Source organism: Vulpes lagopus, chromosome 1 (genome assembly GCF_018345385.1).
Source record: "Vulpes lagopus strain Blue_001 chromosome 1, ASM1834538v1, whole genome shotgun sequence".
Taxonomy (NCBI): Eukaryota; Metazoa; Chordata; class Mammalia; order Carnivora; family Canidae; genus Vulpes; species Vulpes lagopus.
This window is the reverse complement of record NC_054824.1, coordinates 149,525,100-149,545,507: the sequence shown is the minus strand read 5'-3', so window position 1 is coordinate 149,545,507 and position 20,408 is coordinate 149,525,100. Positions and strand designations below refer to the sequence as shown.

The 20,408-nt window shown below is 45.0% G+C and overlaps 1 protein-coding gene across 1 annotated transcript in view; it reads right to left on the bottom strand.

The window, feature by feature from the left end:
* The window catches only part of SMYD3 (SET and MYND domain containing 3), a 703,487-nt gene that overhangs the window by 86,862 nt on the left and 596,217 nt on the right, over positions 1-20,408 (bottom strand). Inside the window, exon 10 of the mRNA XM_041751959.1 lies at positions 17,573-17,747. Coding sequence (XP_041607893.1) covers positions 17,573-17,747 — 175 coding nt within the window. The remainder of the gene's footprint in view (positions 1-17,572; positions 17,748-20,408) is intronic.

Here is a 20,408-nt window from a genome sequence, read left to right as displayed (position 1 = left end):
TTTATGAGACCTAAAAGCTAGTGGTGACGCATCATCACCCCAGTGGAATGTCCTTCTCTGAGTCCTACATACAGAAGTGAAGTTCACTGACATGGAGTGGTCTGACCAGTCACCTGCAACACCAGCCCCTCTCAGGGCTCTCCAAGGTCCCAATTCCCACATTTGGCTTTCTGGGATTTGGGTCCTACTCATCTCAACCTCTGCCTTTTCCTCCCTCCCAGCTATTATCTACTTATTGACTTTTTTTTTTTTTTTTTTAAGATTTATTTGGGATGCCTGGGTGGCTCAGCAGTTGAGTGTCTGCTTTTTGCTCAGGGTGTGATCCCAGGGTCCAGGATCAAGTCCTGCATTGGGCTCCCTGAGGGGAGCCTGCTTCTCCTTCTGCCTATGTCTCTGTCTCTGTTTCTGTGTCTTTCATGAATAAATAAGTAAATCTTAAAAAAGGTTTGAGAGAAAGAAAGCACGAGTGTGGGGGTGGGGTGGGGTGGACAGTCTGCACTGAGCAAGGAGCCTGATGTTGGGGCTTGACTCCATGACCCCAGGATCATGATCTGAGCAGAAATCAAGAGTCAGATGCTTAACTGATGGAGTCACTCAGACACTCCTTGACTTCCATTCTGAAACCCCCAGAGAACAAGCCAGTCCTTCTAACCTCTATTTTCCAATATGAATAGACAGTGGTTGTTTGGAGCAGAGGAGATGAGGGAGAGGGTTTGGGGCTAACAGGTAAGGAGCATGGAGTTTTCTTAGAGGGAGATACTAAAAATGTTCTAAAGTTGACTGTGCTGACAGATGCACAGCTGTGTGAATATATTAAAAACCCTGAGTTGTGAACTTTATTTTTTTTTTTTTTTTTTTTTTTTAATAATGATTAGAGGACAGAAATGACAGTAACCAGACAAAGTTCATCTCGGTAAGTTGCACTTGATATATTTTGGAGTAAGGTAGGTTTTCCTTATTTTTTTTTTTTTTTTTAACTTTTATTCATCCATGATAGTCACAGAGAGATAGAGAGAGAGGCAGAGACACAGGCAGAGGGAGAAGCAGGCTCCATGCACCGGGAGCCCGACGTGGGACTCGATCCCGGGCCTCCAGGATCGCGCCCTGGGCCAAAGGCAGGCGCCAAACCGCTGCGCCACCCAGGGATCCCAGTTGTGAACTTTAAATGGGTAAATTACATAGTATATGAATTGTATCCCAAGATGTTAATATGAATGGACAAATAGGAAGCATCTAAAATTCAAGAAAAGTGCACAGCAAGAAAAAGACCAGAATAAATGGGGTGGGGGGAGAATTTGGAAGAAACCAAGATCATTCAGCAAATGGAACGGAATTTTTTACAAGGCAAATTACCCTTAGTGAGATTCAAGAAGATGTGTCCAAAAAATAATAGAGAGCTATGAACAAGAAGCCATTCAAGAATAAGAAAGAGTCTTTATAAAGCACAAAAATTGCTGAGATAGAAAAATTCTATTAAAAGTCACAAAGATAAAAAAAAAAAAGATAAAAAAAAAAATAAATAAAAGTCACAAAGATAAAGTCAAGGATAACTCCCAGAATGTAAAGCAAAAGGCCCAAGACATTGGATACATAGAAGCTTAGCATCTGACTGCCAGGATTTTCCGAATAAAAGATTAGAGAAAACAGTAGGAATGAGATTAAAAAGGAAAAAATAAAGAAAAGTTTCCCCAGAGACGAAGGGAGATGAGAGTCCTTAAAATGAAAGGGTCTAGGTTCAATAAGAAAACATCTATGCCAACACACATCAGTGTGTGAACTTTCAGAACATCAAAGGCAGAACCTAAAAACTTATAGAAATGTAAAACGGGTGATTGACAAAGGAACCCCAATCCAACGTACACCAGAAATAACAGATCTTAGAAGACAGTGAAACGGGTTTTAAAATTGTCATTGAAAACTATTTTGATTTTTGCTTTTGTTTCTCTTGCCTTCATGGATGTATCTTGCAAGAAGTTACTGTGGCCAAGTTCAAAAAGGGTGTTGCCTGTGTTCTCCTCTAGGATTTTGATGGAATCTTGTCTCACATTTAGATCTTTCATCCATTTTGAGTTTATCTTTGTGTATGGTGAAAGAGAGTGGTCTAGTTTCCTTCTTCTGCATGTGGATGTCCAATTTTCCCAGCACCATTATTTATTGAAGAGATTGTCTTTTTTTCCAGTGGATAGTCTTTCCTCCTTTGTTGAATATTAGTTGACCATAAAGTTGAGGGTCCACTTCTGGGTTCTCTATTCTGTTCCATTGATCTATGTGTCTGTTTTTGTGCCAGTACCACACTGTCTTGATGACCACAGCTTTGTAGTACAACCTGAAATCTGGCATTGTGATGCCCCCAGCTATGGTTTTCTTTTTTAATATTCCCCTGGCTATTCGGGGTCTTTTCTGATTCCACACAAATCTTAAAATAATTTGTTCCAACTCTCTAAAGAAAGTCCATGGTATTTTGATAGGGATTGCATTAAATGTGTAAATTGCCCTGGATAACATTGACATTTTCACAATATTAATTCTTCCAATCCATGAGCATGGAATATTTTTCCATCTCTTTGTGTCTTCCTTAATTTCTTTCAGAAGTGTTCTGTAGTTTTTAGGGTATAGATCCTTTACCTCTTTGGTTAGGTTTATTCCTAGGTATCTTATGCTTTTGGGTGCAATTGTAAATGGGATTGACTCCTTAATTTCTCTGTCTTCAGTCTCATTGTTAATGTTGGAGAGGATGTGGAGAAAGGGGAACCCTCTTGCACTGTTGGTGGAAATGTGAACTGGTACACCCACTCTGGAAAACTGTGTGGAGGTTCCTCAAAGAGTTAAAAATAGACCTGCCCTACAACCCAGCAATTGCACTGACTGGTGATTTACCCCAAAGATACAGATGCAATGAAACCCCGGGACACCTGCACCCAGATGTTTATAGCAGCAATGTCCACAACAGCCTAACTGTGGAAGGAGCCTCGGTGTCCATGGACAGATGAATGGATAAAGAAGATGTGGTCTATGTATACAATGGAATATTACTCAGCCATTAGAAACGACAAATACCCACCGTTTGCTTCGATGTGGATGGAACTGGAGGGTATTATGCTGAGTGAAATAAGTCCATTGGAGAAGGACAAACATTATATGGTCTCATTCATTTGGGGAATATAAAAAATAGTGAAAGGGAATAAAGGGGAAAGGAGAAAAAAAAATGAGTGGGAAATAGCAGAAAGGGAGACAGAACATGAGAGACTCCTAACTCTGAGAAACGAACTAGGAGTGGTAGAAAGGGAGGTGGGCGGGGGGGGGGGGGTGACTGGGTGACAGGCACTGAGGGGGACACTTGATGGGATGAGCACTGGGTGTTATTCTATATGTTGGCAAATTGAACACCAATAAAAAATAAAAATAAAAATAAAAAAGAAAACTATTTTGAACCAAGAATTTTCTATTCTCATTCTCCATCAAGAATGAGAGTAACTAAATCTCTAATACAGCACAAAATTAGGAGACACTGCCTAAAGTTGATGAAACAAGAAATAGAAATTTCAGGATGTTGTTTGGCCTTTCACAGGTAGCCTTTAAAAAGAATTAAATAAGTATCCTTTTTAATGGAACAAGAGATGAGAGTAATAGTATAAAATGAGAAGAAAAAAAGAAAAAAAAAGAATAGTATAAGCTAGAACTTTATTTTCCCATAGCTAGTGGATAATTTCCATAGTTGATATGTAGTTCACAGCTTTTATGGGTATTTGAGTTTGCAGTGCCTTTCCTGGTGATTCAAAACATATGTTAGTTTACTAAAAACCCTGAGAAGTCCTGCTGGAAAGAAACCAGTTTAACTTCATTTGAAAGAAAGCAGGTCATTTCACTGAAAGAGCAACTTGATAAATGATCTTTTAAAAATGATTTTATTTATTTATTCACGAGAGACAGAGAGAGAGAGAAAGAGAGAGAGAGAGGCAGAGACATAGGTAGAGGGAGAAGCAGGCTTCATGCAGGAAGTCCGATGCTGGACTGGATCCCAGGACCCCAGGAACATGCCTTGAGCTGAAGGCAGGCGCAGTCACCCAGGTGCCCCCTGATTTGCTGATTTTAATAAATTTACCAACTGTCACTTTTTTTCTACCTGCAGATTTGTGACTTGTAACGGCAATGCTTTCAGAGCTGTGACAGGAATGTGTAAGTAGCAAAAGAATATGAAACAGTGAAGAAGAGAGTAAGACAAATTAATATAAATGGATAATTTTCTACGAATGAGATTGTTTTGGCTGATTCTGGTTTCTTTTGGGTGTTTCTGAACATCGTTCTTTAACTTTGTTTAAAATGTCAAGCATTTAAAATTTTTCTTTTCACAATTCCTCCAGTGGCCTGTCAGCCTTAATTTAGTATCTCTAGCAATTAACATTTAAATTAAACATAAATTCAAAAGCATCCCTCAAATATCAGAGGCTTAAATTAATCTAAATCTAATTTAAATTCTCAATTGATAGAAATGCAAAATTAAAGCTAATAAGTTAGTTAGGAATCAGTGAAAGAACATTACAAACACTTAAACTGAAAGCCAAAAGAAAATAACATTTCAAAACCACAGAAAAGAAACCAAATATAGCCGAAACAATCCCAACACACACCGAGTGTCAAACCTAGATACAGAAAAACTGCATTTCAAATAGTACTGAGTTCTGTTTTACCAACCTTCCAGATTTTCCTTTTTTTGTTTTTGTTTTTTTTTTAGTAATATGTCAGGAAGCATCTCAAGGTTAGTTAATATTCAGGAAAGCATTTTTCAGTATCACTGATCCAGGCTGAACATTCTTGAAAGAATTGCTAAATCACCACTGGTAAATTTGGCAAATGGATCTCTGCTGGAATTGGTATTTGGTGAACTGACTTTAGTAATTGATTTTCTGCAAACTGACCTGAAGCTGTTTTAGTTAACCTAGCTTGACCTGAACTCATTTGATGAGGATCCTTTCTTCATATTCTATCAATGGGACAATTATCCCCAGGTAAGTTCTCTGGAAAACACTACTTAACAGGAAAGGAGTCAGATGCATGCCCTGGAGGTCCTGAAAAATAGCATCCTTGGAGCATATGAATGAGAAACTGATTAACAAGGAACCAGCGAGAAAGGGAACATAGGTTTTACCCAGATGCTGTATTTCTATAAATCTGCATACTTTTATGTTCCATTCATCCATCTCTAAGAGTGAATAATCCACATTTTGTATTAACTTAAAACACTGAAACATACTTTCGTGGCAAACATGAGCAAGAATGAAGTGTTTCATTTCTCCCTCTATGTTCTTTGGGTCTGAGAAGCAGAATGTCTTCACGTTTTAAAACTCTCCTGCTCAAACAGGCCAATGTGGTAAATGACAGCAGAGAGTGGAGTAGGGGACAAAGCAGCATTTAGGGCAGGAGCACAGAAAAGCCCATTGGGATGGAGAGGAGGCGGACCAGCAAAGCTGGCCTGGTGGGGAGTGCTGGGGAGCCAGCACATGCCAGGTTGAAAGAGGCTACTATTGGGGCGCCTGGCGCCTGGGTGGCTCTGTCAGTAGAGCATCTGCCTTCAGCTTGGGTCGATCTCAGGGTCCTGGGATCAGCCCCACATGGAACTCCTTGCTCAGTGGGGAGCCTGCTTCTCCCTCTGTCTCTACTGTAACTACAACTTCCCCCAGCTGTGCTGTCTCAAAAAAAAGCAAAAAGAAAAGAAAAGAGAAAGGCCACGGCAGCCTAGCTCTGCTGCTCCTTGCTTTGGGGACACATGTCCACTGTCACTAGGACTTCCAATTTCCCAAAGCTAGAATCCTAGACTTTTTTAAGTATAAAAATCTCCTACTTAAAAAAAAAAAAAAAAAAAAAAAAATCTCCTACTTTTTAGAGGTTAGCAACTAACCATTTCAATCTAAAAAATACCATGCCACTGATTAGAAATACATACTTCCAAGTTTATATGAATACATCCACATGTGGCTATATGGGTAACTGTCTCCATGCATATGTGATACCAAACTGTGAGACAGCTACACTTCACTTATCTTATTCATCACCTCCTACGTCACAGAAAAAAAAAGACAAGCTATCAAAGCTGTTAATTATCCCTCAGTATGTTCTCTTAGGGCCACGCAGAGGAAGGCTTAAAGGGCATGCATAGACCAGGATGTAATGTTCATCAAAACCACAGGCAAGTAGAGTTGAGCCGGTTTATTTCTGTACTTTGTGACTGAAACTGAAGAGGTCTGGGAGGGTTCTGGAACTCAGACTCTGAGCCAGAAAGGGCACTGAAGCTTATCTGGACACCCTCCCACCCAACACAGGAATTCTTTCTAAAAAATCCAGCGGATGGTCACCTACTATGTGAACGCTTTCAAAGACGGGGAATTTAGAACTCTTCCAAACTGAATGGTCCATTTAGGGGCACCTGAATTGTTCTAAGCTACTCATCCTAATACCCTGGCTGAAATGCATCTCCCTCTAATCCCAGGTCCCATGGCCTGCCTCTCCCCCTCTGTCACGAGGGGTTTACTCCCTTCCTGCATGACAGTCCTTCAAATATCTGAAAATTGATCACATGTCTGCTTGTCCTTCACAAAATCTTTTCACCTTGTGACAAAACATCTCCATTTCCCATCAACCATTTCTCATCCAATGTGGTTACAAAGTTCTTCTCATCCTGGTCACTCTTAGCTAGATCACTTTAGCCATGCTGCAATGGATGCACACCTTCGATCCCTGGATGTTGATACTATCCTTGCAACAATGCAAACTGAAGTTACAGAGCTTTCTTGGCCACTGCACTAGCCCCCTCTCAGCCCCCTAGATAGAGAAGTTAGGATTTTTTATATGAACCAAGACATCCAATTCAGACTGGCTGATAACAACATGAAAATTATCAGCCTAAGCGTTCATGTAACTGCACGGTACAGGGGCAAATTCGGTGTCGGGCAATGCTTGAGTGAAGGAACGGAGATCTCGCCATTCCTTCATTCACCTCTGCTTCCTGGACTGGACCTCCTTTCCCTCTCTCTGGGAAAGGGGCAGCCGACACCCTCCCTCAGTCAGGCAGTCAGAGGTGGATTTCTGTCACTTGCAATAAAAAGAATCTTGACAGATTCACATAGTAGGAAGGTGGGTGGTGTAGCTGGAAAGACCACCCAGCCCTCTATAGTGTAGTAACTGGTCTGGATCCTTGTAACCAAGGAAATCTGGGTTCAAGTTGACTCCAAAGCCCTTTATGCATTATGACAAAAATAAAATAAATGAATGTGAGGCATGAATGCGAAGCCCAGCTCTGCCACGGGGTGGGCAAGTCACATCGGCCTCGTTCTCCACCTCCTCACATGGAAGGTACTACAGGCTAACTTCCTCTGTACTGCGGCTGTGAAGACTGGAAGGACAAGCAAGCTGCCTGGTCTACACAGGCTCTGAATAAATAATAGCCATTCCTTTTCAGTTTAAGGGAGTTGAAAGGTAGAGGAGAGTTCTTAAAGTCCTTTCACCTATTCCTCTTGAACGATGCTGCTAACAAATGGCTGGCAGATGCTTTTATGATTGTTGGACTCAATTTATCTTACTTTGGGAGGATATTACGGTGATACTTCCCATTACAAGTGAAAGCAGATTTGTTCCTCTTTAACTGTGAAGGGCAGTGGATAGTATGATTGGTGTCCTTTATGTGGTAAGAGAGACTTCCATCATCCATTGCCTCTTGGCAGAGCAGGCGACGTCTGCACCCCCACGCACCAACTGTCCCCAGGCCCCCTGCCCTCTGCCTGCTTGGGGGCCACAGCCCACTGTCCCCTGCAGCCCAGTTTCCTAGAACAGGGCAGGAGCCACCTGCCTTGAACATATGTAAGTATACTGGACATATTTTCCAGCCAGTATGCTGTCACGAGCTCAAGCTTTGTGTGCTGTCCAGCCCAAAGGATATTTTTTTTTGTGCTCAGAATGACTTGGCTATCTCAAAGACTAGGAACTATCATTTGGGGGGGCACTTACTCCCCATCTTCCATTTCCTTCAAGGACCTCTTACTGTTCCTTACAAATGCTATCACCATTCTCTATCAGTGATCGGATTTACGAATGTTGACAGAACAGTTTCACCTACAGTCTGAGGCTCCATTCATCTGTCCCTGGAGAATTTCTGAAAACTCAGGATTGGGTTTCCTTAAAATACACAAATAAATAGCATATGTGTATGCTGATAAATTTGTTTTTTAATCACAAAACATGTACTTTCCATGAAATTCAAATTGATTTTAGCCGATTCTCCTTCAGTCATTTACAGTTATATTCACCATTTCCTATTTCTCAGGCCTACCTGATTTTCTGCTGGCTCCCTACAGGGGAAAATGGGATTTTTTTTTCCTACTCTCTCTTCCAAGAGCTGAGAAAAAGGAAAAGAGCAGCTATGTAGCTGCAGAGGCAGCCAAGCAAGAGATTGATTCAATAGTAGAAATTCAATGCATCCCACAAGATTCCCTAGGATTGGATATCCTGCTGCTTAGGGTACAATTTGTTGTAATAAGAAACTGAAGATTTTCTGTCAGGAGAGTCAAAGAGCTCAGTGATGGCTTGTGAAAGTTAAAAAAAAAAAGTGAACCCCACGGGAAATGTTTTTATTTTGGAATGCTTTTCTAAGTAGGAAGACTACAGGCCATTTCTCAGAGCACATGCTGTTCATATACACACTGGTGACCATACAAGACTCAAAGTTTTCCCGTGCAGGTGACCCAGCCCCAGGGGTAGGCTATGGCTTTCATCTTGCTCCACAAGGAGGTTGTTTCCTGGGAATCAGGCAAACACAACAGAGGAAGAGTATTTCCTGTGTCCTGTTCTAGCCTTGGGTCTCAAGAATCAAAGTAGGTGTAGGTGTGGGAATGGTTGGGTTTGGTCCATGGCTGTGGGATTTTTGAGCAAAAAGAATTGGTATTCTTGTCCTTGATGGGATGAGAAACAAGGGGGGGTCTGCAGTGGGTGGGGGGAGAGGGAGAGAGAGAGAGAGAGAGAAACATGAGCCAGAACAAGGATATCCTCAGAGGACAGGCCCAGAGAGGGGAACAGCTGGGGCACAAACGCAGACCCTGGAATCAGTACCTTATGCATCAGAGTTGAGGAAAAGGAAGATTTTCATGGAGCATGAGCATCCATGGACGGGGTGAAAGCTACAAGTGGGAACTTTTATTTTCCTGGGACATTGCCACCAGGGTGGGTCACAGAGTGGGTCCCTTCAGGCTGGCTTGGAGAAAAACTTCAAGTGGGGAGTTATTCAAAGGTGGGTGGCAGGTGCTCCTCTCCTGGTCTGTGCCTTGCCCGGTAGGCCAAGTGCTAGAATGAGTCATGCTGTCCTGAAGAGTCTGGCACCTTCCTAGGGCATGGTCCTTGACTGGAAGCTTGAGTGATAAAGGAAGGGTTTAGAGCATGAGAGGGAGTAGGATTTGGTGAAGGAGAGATGGGAAAAAAAGTGTTAGATGGATATTTTACACGTTGCTTTAAACTAAAGGTGTGAGGATCACTAATTAAAGAGACTCAGGGGGTATATTCTTCAACTGCTAGCAGAGATCTGAAATACACAGACTACAAGTCTGATCACATGGCTACTTGGGTGATTTCCTTTGAACCAGGACTGATCAGGGAACACCTTACTAGACCTTGGACCTCTGTTTGCCCAGGTACTTCCCAGGAGATGAGTGACTATGAATCTGGAAGGGCCTTTAACAATGCAATTCAAAAAAAAAAAAAAAATCCAAGCAGGTAGCCAAAGCTGGCAGCTGAGTGGCTGGGCAGCATGCTCCATTCAGAGACGTTGCTACTACAGGAAAGTATCATTTATGTACAAAGGTAACTATAACCCACAAAGGTACCATGAGCAGAAGGGGATGCTTTGTTGTTGGCTTGGGTTTAAGTTCAATGGAAGGTGGTAGTAATGTGGGATTACTGATCCTGATTTGAAATTAGAAGTTCTGGGGGATCCCTGGGTGGCTCAGTGGTTTGGCGCCTGCCTTCCGCCCAGGGTGTGGTCCTGGAGACCCGGGATCGAGTCCCGCGTCGGGCTCCCGGCATGGAGCCTGCTTCTCCCTCTGCCTGCATCTCTGCCTCTCTCTCTATGTCTATCATGAATAAATAAATAAAATCTTTTAAAAAATTAAAAAAAATGAACTTAGAAGTTCTGGGATTCACTCTCTGATGATGACAGAGAAAAGTTATATGCTTCTTGGCTCTTGGCCTACCATGGGGGCCCAAAAGCAGGGAAGACTGCAGCAATGGATAGCACTGACTCATGGCTATTGGGGTTTGGAGCAAAGAATCAATATCCTTGCCCCAGGTAAGGGAAGATCTAAAATGCAAAATGCAAGTAGTGTCATGCTGTCACAGATCACCCAGGCCAGAATGTATATAGTCACCTAACTTGTACTACAGGCTTCTTACCACTACCACTCACACGGTCCCAGGGTGTCAGAAATGCCACTGCATATATATGTATGTACAATTTTTGTTAATACCTAACCACCTGGTCAGTTTTGGGCTGAAGAACCCAAAGTGTCCTAGGCAGATTCTCTCTCAGGAAAGAACCTCTATTTTATATATTGTTTTATAATAAAGGTAGCTGAGAACTTCAGCATTTTATTTTAAGGCTGTGTCAAAAGAGTCGCATTAAAAAAGCCATATCAAATTATCATATTCCGCCATCAGTATCTCCCTGAATGCTGGATTCTGGGAGAAGGAACCCTCTGGTGAACAACTAGTATCCACTACTCATATTGCACTGGGCTGGTTGTAACCTGAGTATTGAGGTTTACCACTGTTATTCCTAGAGACCCAAGGAGACTGGCCCTGGCTGCTGGGTACCCTCAGAGCTCCTGAACTCAACTGGAAGCCCCAGAAGCAAGAAATTCCTTTTCCAAGCCAGAAAGTTGACTTCCAATAGGTCCAAATACACAAGAAATAAGTATGTGTGGGAGGGTGATCCTTGGGACTGGTATTTTCCAGGGATGGAGAATTGGGAGGCAATGGCCAAGCTGGATATTGCTGGTGTTAGGAGCTGAACTGTGTCCCTCCAAAATTCCCATCTTAAAGCCGGAACCCCCAGTATTTCAGGTTGTGTATTTGGAGATAAGACCTTTAAAGAGGAGATTAAGTTGAATACGGCCCTTGTACATCCTCTGCCACATGCAGCATGCTGGAGGTCACCTTCCCCCTCCCCAGTTGGGGCTGTACATGTATCAGCAGCACCTGATCACTCTGTGTCAGCCTTAAGTCAGGTAGGAAAAAGCCAAGGTGGATTAGGGCTTGGTCTGTGAAGCTGCCAGATGTCCCAAGCCTATCTTCCACCATCACCTGGAGCTCTGTCAGCATCCAGAACACTTGTTCAAATGCCGGAGACGTGGGGTGGCAGCAATGAGAGAAGAGTTGCTGCAGGAGAGTGGGTAAGGCCACAGCCACCTGCCTCCTTGTTTTCAGAGGGGCTGGAGAGACAGAGCTTTATGCCAGCACCATACAAAGGCTGCCCTTGATTCCTCTTCCAGAGCTAGGACCATAAAGCTGGGTCACTGTCACTCAGCTCATGGGCTTAGGGTTGGAACCATCCAGCACAGCTGGCCCCTAAATACGACTTTGCCCGAATATACAAGTGGCAGGCCGAGCTAAGTATCTAAGGCTGTGGGGCCATGGGGTACATGGGGAGGAGCTGATCACCACAAAAGAGATTGCGACTTCTCTACTTCCCCTAGAGAAGTCCAGTCCTAGAGACTGCCCACAGTGCTCTCCTTCACCCTCCCACCATGTGTGAGCTGAAGGTTATTTGTCCCTGTGGAGCATAGGATGTTAGGTGTGTGCGCAAGTCAGTGGTTAAAGAACCAGTATGTGAGTGCAGTGGAGACTGTCCCTAACACTGGCTCCCGTTCATCTCCTCCCTCCTCTTCCCCCTCCTCCTTGCTGTTTCCTTTGTTGCATTTCTAGACTCCAAAATAAGAGAGGCCCTGGGAACTGATATTAAAAAGTTTAAATTAAAAATGCTTGAGCCTCAATGGACCAGTTTGCACGCTGCTGTGTAGGCAGTCACCCCTGTGTCCTGACTGAGGGGCCGTGGCTAAGAAACCAGCCTTAGAAAATCAGTAGCAAAGGAAAAGGGGCCCTGGTTAGGTGGATCAAGTGACTCAGTATTTGACACAAACACACAGCTCAAAATCTTGGACAGGGGTTTGGCCAAAGATACCTTAATGGGAAGTTACAGTGTGGAAAAAAATGATTAAGTGGCCAAAGGATTACTGTCCACATCCGCAAGCAGAGAATAAAATGTCTGTTCACTCACTGGGGGAGACAGTTCTGAAAGCCTCACCATGGAGGGTAAACGGCCAACAAGGTAAGTGACCGGAACACTGCATAAAGTGCAAGCACTTGGGTCCCCTCCTGGGTAGAGTCCTGGCTCTGGTGTACTCTCTAGGTCCCATTCTGTGAGCGTGGCAGAGGAAGATTTCATACTAGGTAATACCTCGGCTAAGGACCCTGCCCTGTAGGAGTGAGCTTTACTGACAGGTACCTGGATAGGAGCATCATCACGGGGCTCCTGAACAGCATCTGTGCCATACAGAGATGAGGGTCCAGCACAGGCGGGCCAGGTAAGTGCCTGCTGAGGGACTGTGCCCAGCACTCTCCCAGGTTCCCAGAGCACCCATAGTACCCCCAATCGCACCTGCGCTCTCAAGACCCCATGTTACCCACATGCCACCTGCACAGCACCTATACTCCCAGGTCCCCACAATACCCACATGGCACCCACAAGCTCTGCTGGGTCCTGAACCACAACATACTGATTGATGACAAAACCCCACCAAAGAGCAATTTCAGGTCTTCAGAAGAAAAGCCAGCTTGAAACAGCAGTGGCGGGCACTGCTGTGATGAAACCTTGCACTTTGTCAACTTATCTGCCAAAGCTTCTGAGGGAAAAGTAAAAAAATCGCTGGCAAAATGAACCCGGCAGGGCTGCTGTGTAATCACTGGCAATCCTGGAGTCACAAACACCTGGCTTGTAAACATGTCTTGCACACAGAGCACCAGCTGCCTTCCACTTCCATTTTGCCACCACTTCTAACAACAAAGCACAGGACACCATGCAAGGGGAGATCACTCTTTCAGCCTTCTCCCGGATGAGGGGGATCCGGTGCGGCTACCCAGTCTCTGATCCCACACCTGCTTGTTCAAATCCCTTCATGGTTCGTGTTCTTCTGTGCCTTCCTAGGAGACTCACAAAAATGTCCTTCCCGCCACCACAAAATACTATTTTGTCAATCAATACCAGCAAATCTGACCATTTAAGAGCAGGCTTTGGTCAAGGAAAAGGGGAAGACTCCTATATTTTGAAATGAATTTGGGTCAGATATATTAGAAACTGTGTCCCCTGTTCTCAATTCTTTTTTTTTTTTCATTTTCAATTCTTTTAGGGAAGTGATATCTTGGTGGATGGGGGACACAATTTGGTGGTCATTATCCCCCGTTAAAATGAACATACATTTTGATGCAGTATGTTAGCATTTAGGAACTGATTATATGTTTCTGCCTGTGTCTCTGCCTCTTTTTCTGCATCTCTCATGAATAATAAAATCTTTTTTTTTAAAAAGGAATTTATCATATGGATTTACCCAATAGATTGGTCACATTGGTACACAAAGATTCAAATACATGGATGCTAATGGCAGTATTTTTTTTAAAAGATTTTTTAAATTTATTTATGAGAGACACACAGAGGCAGAGATATAGGCAAAGGGAAAAGCAGGCTCCCTGTGGGGAACCCAATGTGAAACTCAATCCCAGGACCCTGGGATCACGCCCTGAGCCAAAAGCAGACGCTCAACCACTGAGCCACCCAGGTGTCCCAATGGTAGTGGTATTTCTTGATATAGTAAACATAAATGGAAATAGTAGGGACTAGTGTACAAATTACAGTACATTCATAAAATGAAAGTCAATGTATCTGTCAAAAAGAATGAGCTTGATATTCAGAAACTGGTCTGGACTGATGTCCACGCTTTTAGTAAGTGACAGCAGTTACAGAACATGGGATTTTCTTCTCTGCCCACTCAGAAGAATTCTTGGCTTCCCTTTCTTCACCCACCGGTTTATTGGGGACACCTAGCAGATGCAGATTGGGACTGAGTCTTTCCATAAGAAAGACAAGAAGAGGAGAGAGAAGGAAAGAAGAGGGAGGAAAATGGAAGAGCCTGGGTAAGCAGCTTTGAGGGGAGAAGTGAGAGAGAGGGCAAACGAGGATCTCTGAGGGTGTAAGGAAACAGAGTAGAATGGTGGCTCTGAACAATCAGGCATGTGTATTACAAATGGGTTAGGTACACACACTGAAAACTTCAGGAAAGAAACTTATGTGGTTATCTTTATTTTTATTTATTTATTTTTTGTGGTTATCTTTAGGGAATGGAACAGGTGTTCGAAAGATGAGGGTGATTTTTATTTGTGTTCTGTTGAAAACATCCTTTCCTAGAAGTCCGTGCTTTTCTTAAAACAAAAATTGGGTTACCACAACACTTGTGGAGGTAACAGAGCAAGCCTCTGCATCTCTAGAGCTTTCTCTCGGTCCTAAAGAAAACCAAGTTTGATTTTATATTCAGCATCATTTAAATTTTAAGTTTCAAACTACATTCAGTTTCATTTTTATATTTTTCTCTTTTTATTTGTACACAAATGTGTAGCATACACTGGTAATATTAGGGGTTGAGCAGACTTTCAGGGGCTAGTCTGGTGATACCACCATAATCCTTAACACCTTCTTCAACAGGAAAATGCTTCCTGAGCTCCAAATTACCACTGGCAAACTAACTTTTGGGACCCAGCCGATCTTATGGTTAAGATTTTATTTAATTAAATTTTTAATGAAAATTTATGAAATACCTTTAAGTTGCTTTCCCTCTGATTAATGTTCATAATGCTACAGTAAAGATGACCAAGCACATATAATCACAATGCTCTCAGAAGAAATGGTAGGAGCTAAAGATGATAAATTTTGTTGTGTGTGAATTAATGCCAATCTACTTTATAAAACAAAAATTCAGCCAAGGTCAGGAGGAGAAAATCATCCCTAGAGTCTTGACCTCAATCTGGCTGTTGCAAACAGTATACTGACTTTGTAAAACTGTTAGAGCAGGTGGCAGTCAGGTTACCTCCCAATAACTCATGCTGAGCTAACTGCCCATGTCCTTGGCCAACAGTGAACCAAAGGCCCACCTCGAGCATGTGTGGGGACACCATGTCGGTGGTGACGGCCCACAGCAGAATCTCCCTTGTGCACACATGAGGGGTGGACACCACCAGCAACTTTTGGATTCCTGCCTCGCATGTTCGGATTGTTAAAGGACTTGCAGAGCATCTGACCCATTTGCTACCTGTTCTCACTTTTGGTGAGCTAACGGGGAATAAAGGCATAGAACAACAGCATCCAACCTCTCACTGCTCACAGCTTGGTTATGCATAGCTCTTCTTCTACAATACTGCTGCAAGTACACTGTTCAGATCCCACTCTTTGGAAAGGATCAATCCATATAGACGGGATTTTTGGAAACACAGAACACCACACGGCAACTTCTTAACAAGCTCTGGGGAAGAGAAACTGAGGAGGCGAGGAAGTCTGTCCCCCAGCACATGAATACAGTGTACCCCTACAGAGAGACTGTGACTTGCCAAACACCAGAAAAATATAACCACGTTTCCCAAACAATATGGAGTCCATTCTGGTGGATGTGGCCTCACTGACAAGAAAGGCTCCTTTGTCTGACTCAAGTCAGCGAAATTGCCAGTTAATTAAGGGGTAAGTTCGTCCTTTGGAGAAGCCTTAATAGGTGTAAGGAAAGAAAATTCAAAATTACGTGCAGAGGCAGCACCAAAGTGGGGAAGCAGTATCAAGTATCTGCACAGAGTGGCCCAGAGGACAGCCTGGGTGTGCAAAGGACAGGGGGTAGGGCAGGAGCGGGCACACGTCAGCACCAGCCGGAGTGTGGGGGGAGGGGCCTGCATCTCCTGGCTGCAGCCCAACCACTCAACCTGTAGTTTGGCTTCATGAGACCCAGCCCGAGAGTTCAGAGAGGTGACACCAACCATCCCAGACCTGCCTCTCATTGCAACACTGGAGCTCAGAGAACAGAGCCTTATCTCTTTGTGCTCAGTTCATATTTTCTGAAAACCCACAAGATTCATCATCCTGAGCAGACATTTCATGCTCATGGGAAAGTCTACAGTCTCAGCCCTGAAGGCAATCTGTTCTAAAGTTTGATTCGAGCTGACTCACAGTCTGGATTCCAGAGCTGTCCGACCACAAGGCAGTGGTAGAAGCCACCTACGGAAGCTCTGGAAACACCCTCGGGGCTCCCTGGTGCGGTGGCTGGTCTGTACACTCCTGTCGTCCACCTGGCTAGTGGGGCCTTCAAGCTTCTCCTGGCCTGCTCAGTGCTCCTGGCCCAGGCCTGGCTTCCTGACTCTGTGTCTTACTTCCCGCTTCCCACCCTTGCCTGAACGGAGATCCTAGATCCTGATTGCTTCCATTCTTCTTAGGTTGATCCTGGTAACCTCTCCTCTCTGCCACCTCCTGAGGCTTGTCTTCAAGTGCAGACGGGCAGTTCCATGGACTCTGCCCCCCTCCCTCACCTGTTGTCCCACATGGCGTAGGTTGAGACCTGGGTTCTCCCTCGGCTTAGGCCCTAGGGCTGACATCGTATTTGCACGGTGTTCAGGGCTCCCCAGAAGGGACCTTCCACCCTCCCCATGCCTTCCAGGCTCCAGGGCACCTTCCCAGCAATAGGTGGCCTGCTCTGTGTTGGAGATGGTTGTTCCAACCTCACATGACCGTATGAATGACTCTGAGCCTTGGGCTGATCTATCCTGACTTCCAAACTCATGGTCTTGGCCCATGGCAAACCTGGGCCCACACCCACCAGCACCACACCTGCAGCACTAGACATGAATGCTGCCAGAGCTTCTGTGAGTCACAAGAACATCTAGGGACAAAACACCCACTCAGCTGAAGGAGCTACGGTCAGTCAAGATACAGTTAGCAATAGCTTCTTCACCTGACTCCACAACATGTCTGGGTGCAGGCTGTCTCCCTGCTCTCCAGCTCAGGACAGGAGGTGGTCATGGCATCACCTGATTCACATGAAGGCACCTGGGAACCATAAAGCCCTGACAAGTGGAAGAGGCCATCATCCATCGGCTAGACTGAGGGCCCCATACGGGCCATCCTCACTGGTGTCAGCAAAGACTAAGAACACGGCCTCCCCCTGGGCTGAGTACCCGCCGTATGCCCCTGGCTGCCCCCAATGCTCTGCCTCTGCCCGGTCGCTGCCAGCAGCACACGGCATGGTGATCACAGGCTCCACAGAGACTGCAGCTCACTCGTCTCTGCACCCCCACAGCCTGGCACATGGCAGGAACCTCACGAGCTCAGGTGAGCAAAACCTGGTTAGCTCTTACACATTGACGGAGAAGCACGCGGCAGGACCCAGTAAGAAGTGGTCATCAGAATGATCGCAGGATGGTAATCCTCTGGCCTGCCCCCCGCCCCCCCGGGACTCACCGATACGGCTCCATGGTTCGAATTCCGTAGAACAATGCCTCCTCCAGCAGACCGAGGTTGATGCAGGCGTCCATGGCACAGTCAAGCACCCTCAGCTGGTAGACGTTGATGTCAGGAAGCCGTTCGGCATTGCTGCTGATGATCGTCTGGCACATGGCCAGCACCTGTTCCCACTCTGTTATTAACCTTAGTTAAGGATTCATTGTCTCCACCAAGAAAACAAGCAAAACGAGATTCTCCAAGAGGCTGAAGAGCTCCCAGGCACAGGAGGGAGGGAAGAGCCCATTATTTTACACAGATGAGCTGCCTGAAAACATACTTGAGGAACAAACATGTGTAAGTGGCATCTCAGGGAAGTAAATTCTGTTTACGCCAACAAACAGTCTTCCAACCAAGCCTGTACTTTGGGGGGATTAAGACTTCCGAAGAGCCATGCTTTCTTCACACTCTGATATGTATTCTCTTGAAAGCTAGTCATGAAATAATGCAGCTGCTGATTATACCAAACTACCGATTAAGTTAGTTCAGTTTAAATTATGTACTCTATTAGCCTCTGTTAGGAAACCAATCGGAAATTAAAGAAGCTTCAGACAGATTCCATTTTTAAAAGGAGGAGCTCCTTTCTGCTCCCTGGGTCCTCTGAACCGGGGGCCAACAGGAAGCAGGGGGTCCAACCCACAGGAACATAGGAAGAGAAGAACTTGAAGAAATATATCTTCACCGGGTCTCACATTGAAGCTTTTTGATTATAAAGTGGAAGGGATCCAAGCCAATACTTAACAACAAAAAAGATTCTTATTTTGAACCCCCAAAGAAAAAGATCTTAACATGGCTCGTGCACATAAATTGCAGGCAGGGCAGGAGAAAGGATGCTTGAAGGAGGACAAGGAGGGGTGCCTGGATGGTGGTGCCGGTTCAGCATCCAACTCTTGACTTGGGGTCAGATCATGATCTTAGGGTCATTAGGTTGAGCCCTGTGTTGGGCTCCATGTTCAGTGTGGAGTCTGCTGGAGATTCTCTCTCTCCTTCAGCGCCCCCCCCCCCATCCCCTGCACTCTCTCTCTGTCTCAAATAAATCTTTTAAAACAATAATAAAGGACAGGGAGAAGACTCAATACCCACTTATAAGCAGCTCTGACTGATTCGCTGTGAGTCCATGCCTTCCTCTAGTGGAGGCTTGGTGCGATTGCACTTCCTAAAACAGCTATCATTCCCTGGCCTCTTGCAGAGGCAGCCCAAGGATTGAGGCATGGAGTCTGGAATGTAGAGCATGCCTTGAATCTCCCCCGGGTGAACACCCTGGAAGCACAGCTGAAGGCCAGAGTGCAGGCACCTGGGATGCACACACTTCCTTTTCTGCACCCCTGCTGCAGGGGTGTTAGGTGTTGGGGGAGATGCGGGCCCATCCCCACGCCCCTTGCAACCTGTGCAGCTCCACGTCCAACCACTTTCACGTGCTGCACTTCCACTAGAAGAAAAGGCCTGAAGATTTCAGGTGCAGCAGAAATGGCACCGCTTTTGATTTCAACCTAAGTGACTTCTGTCAGGGGTGAGACGTGAGGTTCTGAGGGTGTCACCTGAGCTCTCAAAGTGACATGACCTTTGATGGTGACTAGATGTAATGAAAATGGTCGAGTGGACTGAACCCCCATCTACCTGTCAACACCACCACACCATCCAGTCTCTTCATGATCAGTGCCCCCCACCCCAACCAAAGCCCCCTCCATCCTCCAGCAGGTACGCACCCAGCACACCCTGCCCTGAACTGACAGAGCCCTCCAGTGACACCCACCTCTCCAGCTTCCATGCCACTTGGCGGTGCTGCCCTCCACAATGTTGGCAAACGCTAGTAATAATCCAGTCAAGTGGCTTGTGTGAGTGAGGACAAAGGTCTTTATGAACCCTCACAGGACAGGTGTGTTTCTTTTCAGTGGGGACCCTCTGGAGGCGTGGCACCTTACCCCCAAGGCATGACTTCTGTGGTTAGAATTGCAAGTGTCATGATGCACGGTGGAGGGTGTTTACTGCATACTTTCGTACACTATGTGATTTTAGGATGAATCCCGTCTCCAAGGAGTCAACTTTGGTCTCAGACAAGGTACATTTATTGAAGAAAAGTGAGTTGGTGACTTTCTTTTGTATCCATCTGATGTGTACATATAAAGTGCACCGAATGTATCCCCAGAGGCTGGGGGGAAGCAGTATCGCAGGCAATACGCTGATTTTGTAACAGATTGCCAGGCTAACCTCTGTGGCTTTCCATTCCATGATTAGATATTTGACGAACTGTCAGGAGGAATGACTGTCTCTTGCACAACGCTAGACATTTCTGTGGCAAGACTTTGCTCCTTATTTTAACATTGTGTTGTTTGACCTCCATTACTATTTGCCTACTCATTTATATATGCTCCAACTCATTTGAAAGAGGTTTGAGGTGACAAGCCTTAGAAATACAAACCAGATGTGATATTCTGCAGCCACTGATAGGAATACATCTACTTTATCCCCCAGCAAGCTGGAAGGGACCGCGTGCCAATTTCCCTTCACAACACTGGCAACTGTCTCCTGGCAAACAAGACAAACCTTTCCTGTAAAACACCCCAGTGAGCAAAAAAATGGAATAATTTTAACTAAGAGGCTTTTCCCCCAAGCTAATGCTGACATTGTATTTGCTCAGAAATGTAGTCACTGACATTTGCTTGGTGTTGCGTACAAGTCATTCTGGTCCGGAGAGGGGCTGAGCCCTGGACCAAAGCGGGGTAGAGAGCCTCTCCGAAGCAGACAGAACAATCCCTCCAAGGACAGAACAGATACCCTTTCTCCTGAACCCTTTTAA